A 9,885-nucleotide genomic window follows, 5' to 3' on the forward strand; every position below is an offset into this window, starting at 1 on the left:
CACTCCGCAATACCAGGAAATGCCTTTAAAGAAGCAGCAGGCCAGACAGCTCTCTCACAGCACGCTTTATTTGCAGCGGGGTGTCAGGGGAGCGCTCGTCCCGAGCCCCAGGGTCTGTCTGCCCTGGGCCGGGGCGGGGGGTCCCAGGAAGGGCCAGACGGGGCGCTTTGACCCGAGCCCCGGAGGGAAGCGGCAGGACAAGCGGCGCTGGGGCCGCCCCTCTCGCCCCGAGAAACGTTTACAGGATGCGGCTGAGCGAGGAAGGCGGCCCCGGCGGCCCCGGCGGGAGCACGGCGGCCCCGGAGGCGGTGGCAGGCGTGAGGTGCTGGCCCCCTCGGGCCTCTCATAGCGCCTGGTAGGTCCGTCGGGGAGGCGGTGTCCCAGGCGTACCCGGCCCCGAGTCGATGCTGGCGCTAGACGAGAGGGAGTCGGCGTCGCGACGGGGCAAGCCCGGCTCCTCCGCCGGAGAGAGGCGGTCCACGATGCTTGAGAGGCAGTCCAGGCTGGACAAGGCGCTGGTCTGCTCGGTGGCATACCCTGCGGCCGGGGAGGGGATGGACGGGGGCGAGGAGGGCAGCGCGTTACAGCGGGGCCCTGCGCTGCATCCCCCGAGTGCCCAGGAGAGCAGGGCGGCCCCCTCGGACCCCTCCTCCACCCCCCCGCCCTGGTCTGCTGGCGGACCGAGCTTACCGTGGGCTATGTCGGAGCAGTAAACGGCGTCGAAGCTGCTGCCTCTCGCCGACCAGACGGGGCTGCCGCAGTCGGCCTGCAAGACAGCGAGGGGAGAAGGTGTAGGCACGGCCATTCCCATCTCGGGGCCAGTGGAATTTTCTCCCCGGATGGAAAGGGCCTTAAAGCCCGGCAAGGAACGAGCGGCAACGCTGCGGGCAGACTGCCTGATAGGCAGACCTTTCCCCATCTCCCCTTCTCCCCCCAGTTCCACACCTAACCCCTCTGCTGCACCGCGCTAAGCTGAGTGGAGTGGGAAGGCGAGCCCCCGGGGGCCGGGGTGCTTGCTGGATGCCCACTGGCAGCGTTACCGTTCCCCCACGCGTTCCCCGAAAGCCCATGTGCACATCCAGCATTAGATCTGGAAAGGGGCCTGGTTAAAAGCAAACCATCCACCTTTCCCTGAGGTCCGATTGTTTTCGGCCCATCCCACACCCATGGCACCGGTCCCACGACGTCGGGATGGACCTGCCCCGGGCCTTCCTGGATTCCCCCACAACACCATTGCTGCTGCCCCTCTCTTACCATCCCATCTGAGCAGCTAGAAGTGGGGCTGGTCGGTTCGGAACAGCTCTGTCCTGGCAGGTGATAGTAGTTTTCTACCTGTTCCCTCAAGAGCTCCTGGAGGCTCTCGATGTATCTGATGGCGTTTCTCAAGATCTCTACTTTGGGGAGTCTTTGGTTGGGGTTGGCAGTGGTGCATCTCTTCAGGGTCTCAAAAGCCTGGTTCACTTTCTTCAGCCTCCTCCTCTCCCTCATGGTGGCCGCCTTTCGACGGTCCATTGTGGTAGATTTTCTCTTGCAGGCTTTGCAAGCCCACATGAGGCAGTGGCCAGCCTGGTGGTGTCCGGTGGGAGCTCGGACATGCTCCTCTTCCTCGGAGCAGGCGGGCTCGGGGGGCTCGGGGCCTCCGAAAGGAGGCAAATCCCTGGGCTCAAAATCCTCGGGGAACTCACCCTCCGGGGAGGAGAGGCAGGAGCTGTCATAGAAGAGCTCGGACGGAGAGAACTGGCAGCTGTCCATCACCTCCATCCCTGTAGCGGAGGCGTCAGTGCAGCCACCGGCTCTCGGCGAGGCGCTCCGTAGCGCTCTGGGGCAATTTCCCCAGTAATTAGCGACCTGAGATGAAGTGTCCTTTGGCTGATGCAGGAGGCCCTTATATACACATGTAAAGGGAGGCTGGTCCGCAGCGGCCACTCTTTATTAGCATATCCCACCACATCCCCTGCCGGGGGCTGTCTGGGCAAACCCCTTCCAGTCCCCAGGAGACAAATTGCTCCGCATCGCTCTTTTAGAGAGCTTTGAGCTGGGCAAATCTCTTATGAACGACCTTCCCAGAACTGACTGAGATATCTCCTAAGTTTAAACCAAATCCGGGAATTTGCAGTTTAGGTATGAAAAGAGAAAGAGAGGCAGCAGATACGCATGGCCCACTGACATTTCCTGCAGAGTCGTTCCTTGTCCCTCTCTCCCCATCTCCCATCGCACGCTGCAGCGGGAGGGACGCCAGCTCTCTCTGTGGGGGTTTACCGTAAGAGTCCCGCACAGCATCTACAGCGTCTACTTGTGTAGCTTTGTTCCCCGTGGCCCATGGTCCAGGTCTAGCCTCAAACGATTTATTCCTCTTTGCAGACTTAATATTTGTTAATTTATCTTGAGTCCTGCGATTAAAGCTGTGTCACTAACCCTTTAGATTTACAAACCGGGGGACAAAAATGCACAGCTATGTGTGGCAAGGAAAGGTAAGGAGTGGGGAGACCCAGTTTTTAGTGCTATCGGATCCCATCGCAGGGAAAGGCAGTCACAAAAGAAAAGCGTGTGTGTTTGCTCCCACACAAATCCCCTTCCCATTCTTTGTCCTGTTCGTGTGACCCGGTCCTGCTAGAGACACAACAGTCAAGCACTGCTTTGGGCTTGCTAATTTTCTGCTTTCAGGCAAACTTGTACCGTTACAGATGCGTCCCAGCTGCCAGTGCAACAAACCCCTCCTGGAAGTGTAAAATTTCTAACCCCACAATCCCTAAGTAACTTTACACAAGCCGGGGACAAAAGCTTTGCAGAGCTCCAGCCGCAGCAGTAGCTGAGCGGAGCGGTGCAAGGGTCATTAGAGTGGTAATGAAGCCATTTAACAGGCATTTGATAAGGCGCAGGAATCCTTTTGTTTCATCCAGGTGGCTTTTGTAGTTGAGGAAAATATTATGAGAAGGCGAAGGAAACTTTCCCTACCTGGGAATAAAATTATGTGACCCGGGTTAATTCAGGCGGAGAGCAAGTGACCTATTCAGCCGTTCAAACGCTATGGAGCCGGTCTGTGTGCCCAGGAAAAAGGCTTCTTCACTTAGCCTCTCTTCAGGAAGAGGTAACGCGGAGGGCATGGCTACTCGGTTGTCTCAAGGAGCCGCTCTTCAAGTGAGCAAGGCGGCTTCACGACCTCAAAAAGTGGATTTCCACTCTCAGGGTAAAACTTGAAAAAACCCCTCCATGCACACACCCTTCTTCCTACGAGCGGGGATACAATTGTCTGAAGGCTGGAGAAGGCTACATCTGCACTGCTTCGGTTTATTTGGGGCTATAAACGGGGGGAGCCCCCTTTGAAATGAATACTGTAGAAAAGCAGAGAGTTGATAAAGGGGTAAAGTTACAGAAAGGCGAAAGCTCAGAATTTCAAGCTTCTGCCGCTCCGAGGTGCAGGTTGCTGTTTAGTTGGGCCACATCTGAAACAGGGCAATCCTCTATTGTTTTCCTAAGAAACCGTCAGTCAGAAGGGGCTCTGCCTGGCAGTAACTTGAACTCTTCACTGACTTGTGGCGTGCACACACACAGACACACGCACACACTTTTATTTACCACGCTCGCACTGCTAAAATAGACCTGTTTACAGATTTATGCTTTGTGCACAAATAAACTTGATCTTTAAAGTGCAGCTCCGATCACCTTTCAGGAATTTCTCTCCAAGCAAGTGTGGATCTCCTGGTGCAGAATGCCAAGCCCCTTGGTCCCACTCTCCTGGCGTGCTGAGCTTTAGCTCCCAGCTTTAACTCCTAATCCAGCAGGGCTGGGGTTGTTAAGAAACGTGCCTTTTCCCCAAAGTCTTTGAGGGGCTATGGAAATTTGTTTCCTTTTTCTCTGGATATTTTGGGGGAAGGAGAAGAAAGAATGGAAGAGTCTGTCACTCAGGAAGTAAAAAAAAAAAAGAATAATCTGTGATTAGTATCCCTTAGAAGCCCCCGGCCCCTCTAGTAAAGTGATCTCAAAACAAATTTGCAAAAGTGCAGTAGGAGAGTGGAACTAAAGAAAGGGGATAGAAAGCGCAAACTCCAAGGGTGGATAATGAGGCTGCTGGGGGACGGGGCGGGGGGGGGGGGGGTGGTGGGGACCAGACGGGGACTTGAGGTGGGGGCGGGTAGGTAGGGCTATATTTCAGGAAGCTGAAGTTTGGAAAGCGGGAACAGCCTGAACATCAGGCACTGCTCCTATGGATGGGCAGAAAAGGAACGCTGAACGCGTTGGGAGCGTTTTAAATACTATTTCTCACCCCAACTCTTCCCCTTTCGCAGCAGTCGCCGTGCCGCACCTATTTCAGGAGGGATCCAATCCCACATGCGAGCTTTTCCTAAGGTCCACACCTCTCTATTTAAGCAAAGAAAATCCCGCCGAAATCATAAGTCACCGGGCAGGGGCGTGAGAGGTGTTCGAGGCCCACCCGAGCGCTCCCCGCAGTGTCCGGCCCCGGCGTTCGCTCCGGTGAGGACGGCGGAACCAGGCAGTGCTCTGGAGAGCTCTGGGGACAGCCACGGGCAACGAGAGTGTCACGCAGGGATGCATTTTACTTTCTGTGCCTGCGGGGTCGGTGACGTCCGGCACAAGGCGAGCCGTGCAGCCGCTCCGTGATGCCCCCGCCTCTCCCCTCCCGCCGTTGGTGGGTGCCCGCGGCGAGGGCTCCTCAGCGCCGCGGACTCCTCTGCGCCGCCCCGACAGCAAAACTGTTTCCCAGTTGGCTTGGTGGGGCCGTGCGATTCCAGCCGTGTGAGAAACGTTTGGTTCCCCCCAGCGCTTGGGAACCGTGCGCACCTAAGTAAACACATTAGTACCTGCCAGAGGGATTTGTATAGAAAGCAGCTGAAGAAGGCATTGGCCTCTGCTGGCACCCTGGGACTCCCAAGAGAGATCAAAGGGACACGAGGGGTTTTTTAGCAGCCTTGAGACTGGGAAAAGTTGCTAGTTCCTGCTATCGGAGGAACGTCTCAGTGAGCACATGGCTCAATTATTCAACCTTCTCCCGCCCCTGACCCCCTTTCCCATTCCTCAATTCATTGTCCACAGAAAGGTAGAAGCTCTCGAAAAAAAAATGTAGGAGTTCCACTAAGCAGAAGTGATCCAAGCAGGAATTTTCTTCTTGGAAATAGCTGCTGGGTCGACGCCTGTCCGCCTCTCCTTCGAGCCCAGAAAACAAGGCAAGCCCGCTGCCGGGTGCCGCCTCTCTCTCGAGGTTGTGGGCGGTTTTATGGAGGAAAATAATAACACTAATGATAATAACACTAATAATACTAGTACACTACTACTACTAATCTTTTAAACGCTTATCACTTCGGAGGAGAGCGGTGAGGAGGTAGCTGCACTGCAGACATCCCGTCTGCCTCCACCCATCGCTCTTCGGACCCGCAGGCAGCTGGGGCGGGCGGCGCTTGCGCTCCGGGGCGCACTGGGCTGGGCAAAGCACCCCTTGAGGGCCGCCGCCGCTCCCGTACCCCTTCGCTTCTTGGGGAGCGGAGCAGGCAGAGGCCAGTGCTCAGCTTTCCGGGAGCAGCTTTCCGGCCAACTCTCTCGCGTAGACAAAACTGTGAAGGGGAGTGAGGAGCAGGAGGGGGCATCTGCGTTTATGTGAAAACTTCCATGACTTTGTGCGTGGCCCCTCCGTAAAAGGACTTGATTAAATCGCAGACCTCTTGTCCTTACCCAGTATTAAGCTTTGATTTTGTGATTACAGGGCACTGTTTGCTTTGGCTGGGGACTTAAATAAAGATTATCGTTATTAATATCAAACACAAACATTTTAATTGCAAACACACCGAAGACCTTCGCCGGGAAGCCCGAGATGTCAGCCGCGGCCGCGAGGTCACATCACAGAGAGCCTCTTCGGGAGGTATTTTCTTTATTTAATTAAAAAAACAAAACAAAACAAAACCAAAACCCCAAACCCAAAAAAAAAAAAAAAAAAAAAAAAACAAAAACCGAAACAAATAAAAAAACAAATCAAAACAAAGCAACAAAAAACCCCAAACAAAATACCAAAAAACCCCAAACCAACCAACCAACCAAAATACCCAAAACCCCAACCCACCAGAACCACCTAGCCACAACCTCCTTATGCAAGCTTACTCCAAACAACCGCTCAAGTTACCCTGTTGCTGGAGGAGACTTGCCGTGGGGGTCGTACCGGGCGGACGGACCAGTACCGCTGGGCTGAGGGCAAACCTGACAATAAAGTGGCCGACGTTCCCCGGTGGTTTCGGGGATGCTTCAGCTCCTCTCCTGCCCCACTGCTGGCAGCGGGTCCTGCGGAGCTCGGTTCGGACGGTGATGCCTCAAACACGTCAGCTGCGTGCGGCCCTTCTCTCTGACCCAACGAGGATCGAACAAATTGTTAGGGAAGGCGACTTGCTGCTAACCCGGTCTGACACACACTGCTGCTGATCCAGTCCCTTTGCTACGGAAGGGAACTGTAACATCTTCTTCGCCGAAAGACAGAGGCTGCCAGCAAGAACCCGCGGTCTCTTTCTGAAGGGCCCGAGGCTTCCCCGAGGCAAAGAGGTGTTTGAAACGAGAAAAAGGGGGAAGCCTCAATTGCTCCTTACTCATTAGAGAGCTATTACAGCAAGTAATTAACTCCTTTGAAAAAACAGGCTGGCCGCGGTGGCAGGTGGAGGAAAGAGGCCACCGCGACGGGAGAGCCAGCTCTTGGAGCAGGCGGACCCACTCGTGCCTGGACCGGCTGAGACACCTTCCAGAAAGGTGGCTGTGACGTTTCAAAAACACACACACATTAAAAAAATTTAAAAGAACAACAAAACCAAATCAAGGGTTAAAGCTGACGAGCAGAGAGCCCGCGGGCGGTGAAGGCAGCGTCCCTTCGCTTTTGCCAGCTGTCCAGCAAGCCGTGTATGTGTGTAAAGGACAGTTCGCCGGTGGTCGCCCCTTCCCGGGGGTATAAACAATCCGTTACAGACCGTAACGCTCTGACTGCGAGTAGCTCCACTCCACCGTCCTTGGAGAGGCTCTGTTTTGTTTTTTTCTTTTTTTTTTACATCACTGAGTGAAAAACTTCATATGTTGTTAACCCCCTCTCCCCCTCCCCGACTTCGTTTTGTCTGCTTAACTCTCTCCTCCCTGAGGGGCCTCGTTCTTTTCTCCCTCAGGCTGAAGGAAGTCAAGGGGAGTTACCTTTCCTGGGAAGAAATCACAGCCCCCTGGGGAGCGGACTCCCGTCACAGCCCTTTGCCGCCCTAGGAGGCTAGCAGGCTCATCAGTTTGGCAGCAGGCAGGGCCTGGGTTTCACGTCCTCCCGTGCGGAGAGGAAAAGGTGAGGTGCGCTGAGCCTCCTTCTTCCCAACGGCTAGGGTGAGGGGCTCTTCGCGCTTTCCCTTTCGAAGCCCTCCCAGCCTGAGCAGGACAAGGCCGAAGGAGCGTCCCTGCCTGGCTAACTAGGTAAGCGGCACTGCCAGACACGTTAGGGGGAGCAGTACCGCTTTCCCGGGGGGATAAACGTGTTCCACAAGCACGGCGAGGAAACGGCCATGGATCGCTGCAGGCCCTGCCGAAGCAGCCACTCGTGCCTGCCTGGCTTGCTCCGGGAGCGGGAGGGCAGGAGGGTAATTAACGCCGCCGCTGTGGACCTAGATAAAGGACAGACGCTCCTTACAGGAGAGAACGAGGGGAAAAAAAAAAAAAATCTGTCCTGATCGCTGCTTCCAGTCACAGGGGTCGTGTCTTGGCTACACGTGTCTGGTTTCTGTAACTTGGTGATGGGTTTTAACTCCGGGTTATTATTCAATTACGAAGTGGGGTAAAAACACTGTAACACAAAGAGCTTTATTTTACAATCCAAGAAATCCTCCTGTTCTTATATACAATATCACATCCCACCATTTAAATATATGTGTTTGTTATGTTTACAAAAGAAAAAAAGACAGTACTAAAATTATTTACAGGAACGAAAAACGAGGGGCGGGAATCCTTTAAATACAACTAACATGAAATGCAACCAACAGCTTCACTCAGACAGGAATGAACTTTCTGGTGAGTCTCAGTGAGAGTGGATCACCAATATACAGGTAAGTGTTTTAAATTAAAACAAAACAAAACAAAACTAACGCCAAAAAAAAGAAAAAAGAAAAAAGAAAAAAAAGAGAGAGAGAGGAGGGGTGGTCTATGCAACACAATTTTAAGGAAACAAAACTCGGGGGTGAGGGGAAAATGATGAAAGAAAAAAGGGGAAAGTCTGTTTGACTTGAGTCAGTGAGAGCCGTTTTCTGGGGGGTAGGTGTACCTTGATTCGACCTTAACAAGGCCCGTGCCTAGGCTTTCCACTGCGTTAATTTGCTGCATTACTTGTTTAGAGGGAAGGGATGGGGACTCCATCTCTGTTAGATATATACTTCCAGAGCAGCCCGACTTATTTCTCCACCACTTCCTCCACGCTGGTCAGTTTGGGCTCGTCGGAAGAAATACTGTCGACTATGGAAGAGAGACAGCGAAGGCTGCTGGAGGCTGACGACTCGACGATGGAGTCTCCTGCTCGAAGAGAGAAAAGGGATTAAAGAGCAAACGGTTCCTCCCTGCCGGGCCTGCGGGGCAGGACTCGCGGCAGGCGAAGAGCCCTGGCGCCGGAGGGGTGAGACACTGATAGGGACTGCGAGCGGTGGGGCAGGAGAAAAGCGCTCGGGAGCACGGCCCGGCGGCGGCCGTTCCGCCGCGCACACGGAGGGCCGCAGCCGCAGTTCCAGTTACCTTCCTTGGGGCTGACCCCCAGGGCTCGGGAATGGTCAGAAACGCTTTGCCAGTCGGAGCTGCAGGTGCTCAGGAAGTCTGAACTGGGGATCTGCGGCACACACACGCCGGGGCGGGAGACACGGGGAGAGGATGGGTATTAAATAAGGCCAACCGCGGCTCCCCGGGCTGGGCCAGCTGTTGCTGGGGGGCCCCAGGAGCCCGCAAGTTCTCCTCCGCGCCCGTCAGCCTGCACGGCCGCCAGGGCCGCCGCAGAGGTCGTGCCGAGGAGGGCAGACGGGCACGGAGGTTTCGCGGCTGGAAGCCAGGGCGGCGGGAGGAATCAAGCAGCAGTGCTTACATTTCCCTGCTTGGGGTTGAAGCTGAAAGGGTCCCCCCCGATTTCCTGCATTTTCTCCTGCTGATCCAGCCTGTGTAAGAGGTCCTGCAGTCTCTCGATGTAGCTGATGGCACTCCTCAGGATCTCCACCTTAGGCAGCCTCTGATTTGGGTTCGCCACAGTCCGCCTTTTCAGAGCCTCGAAGGCTTCGTTGATCTTCTTCAGTCTCCTTCTCTCCCGCAGAGTGGCTGCTTTCCGTCTGTCCGTGGGGGCCGACTTTCTTTTGCAAGTTTTACAAGCCCAGATCAAACACTGGCCTGGGCAGTGGGGGGGTTGTAGTCCAGGGGGTGCCAGCACATGCTCCTCTCCGCTGCTGTCACTGCCAGCCTCTGGTGGCATTTGGTCCTGACATGGCGACAAGGTGCCATCACTGCCTGGGTACAGTGGGGATCCCTCGGCCATCTCCAGCTGCTGTAGGGCTCCATTCTCCCCATCCAAATAGAAGAAATAGGAGCTAGTTTCAAAAAGGTCCATCATCATGCTGTCTCCCAGCCTCTCTGCCTGCTTAAGTTGGGTGGCAGGCTCAAAAACACCCTGAGGAACAACCCAGATGGAATTTAATTAGTGCAGTGACATAAGTCCTTCCTGCTTTATATAGGAGCTGCTGAAACCCTATCCAACTTTTAGCTGTCGCGGTGCATCACCCTCCAAAACTTATTCCAGCCAGTCTCCTGGGCACTGTCCTGAGAACATCTCCTCTTTAGAAAGCGGGGGGGGAGGGGAGGGGGGGGGAGGAGAGGGAGTGGGATATAGATGGGGGGATGGTGGAG

General features: G+C 54.9%; 2 protein-coding genes across 2 annotated transcripts; both read right to left on the reverse strand.

Annotated features, from left to right (window-relative positions):
- Positions 1 to 343: 343 nt before the first annotated feature.
- MYF5 (myogenic factor 5) lies at positions 344 to 1,761 on the reverse strand. The gene is made up of 3 exons (XM_054399831.1): positions 1,255 to 1,761; positions 691 to 766; positions 344 to 537 (listed from the first exon to the last, which is right to left on the reverse strand). Exons 1-3 carry the CDS (start codon positions 1,759 to 1,761, stop codon positions 344 to 346), a joined length of 777 nt encoding a protein of 258 aa, XP_054255806.1.
- Positions 1,762 to 8,401: 6,640 nt separating this feature from the next.
- On the reverse strand, positions 8,402 to 9,595 carry MYF6 (myogenic factor 6). Its single transcript, XM_054399786.1, has 3 exons — positions 9,077 to 9,595; positions 8,737 to 8,827; positions 8,402 to 8,520 (listed from the first exon to the last, which is right to left on the reverse strand). Exons 1-3 carry the CDS (start codon positions 9,593 to 9,595, stop codon positions 8,402 to 8,404), a joined length of 729 nt encoding a protein of 242 aa, XP_054255761.1.
- Positions 9,596 to 9,885: the final 290 nt, after the last annotated feature.

The sequence above is a fragment of the Indicator indicator genome, chromosome 3 (genome assembly GCF_027791375.1).
Source record: "Indicator indicator isolate 239-I01 chromosome 3, UM_Iind_1.1, whole genome shotgun sequence".
Classification (NCBI taxonomy): Eukaryota; Metazoa; Chordata; class Aves; order Piciformes; family Indicatoridae; genus Indicator; species Indicator indicator.

What these genes read in the sequence shown, in the direction of transcription:
- MYF5 (XM_054399831.1), bottom strand. Translation starts at nt 1,761, where the DNA reads ATGGAGGTGATGGACAGCTGCCAGTTCTCTCCGTCCGAGCTCTTCTAT. An exon ending in CTAGCTGCTCAGATGGGATG is followed by an intron (nt 767 to 1,254) that starts GTAAGAGAGGGG and finishes GCTGTCTTGCAG; the next exon opens with GCCGACTGCGGCAGCCCCGT. An exon ending in CTGCTCCGACATAGCCCACG is followed by an intron (nt 538 to 690) that starts GTAAGCTCGGTC and finishes CCCCGGCCGCAG; the next exon opens with GGTATGCCACCGAGCAGACC.
- MYF6 (XM_054399786.1), bottom strand. Translation starts at nt 9,595, where the DNA reads ATGATGATGGACCTTTTTGAAACTAGCTCCTATTTCTTCTATTTGGAT. An exon ending in TCAACCCCAAGCAGGGAAAT is followed by an intron (nt 8,828 to 9,076) that starts GTAAGCACTGCT and finishes TGTGTGCCGCAG; the next exon opens with ATCCCCAGTTCAGACTTCCT. An exon ending in GGGGGTCAGCCCCAAGGAAG is followed by an intron (nt 8,521 to 8,736) that starts GTAACTGGAACT and finishes CTCTTCGAGCAG; the next exon opens with GAGACTCCATCGTCGAGTCG.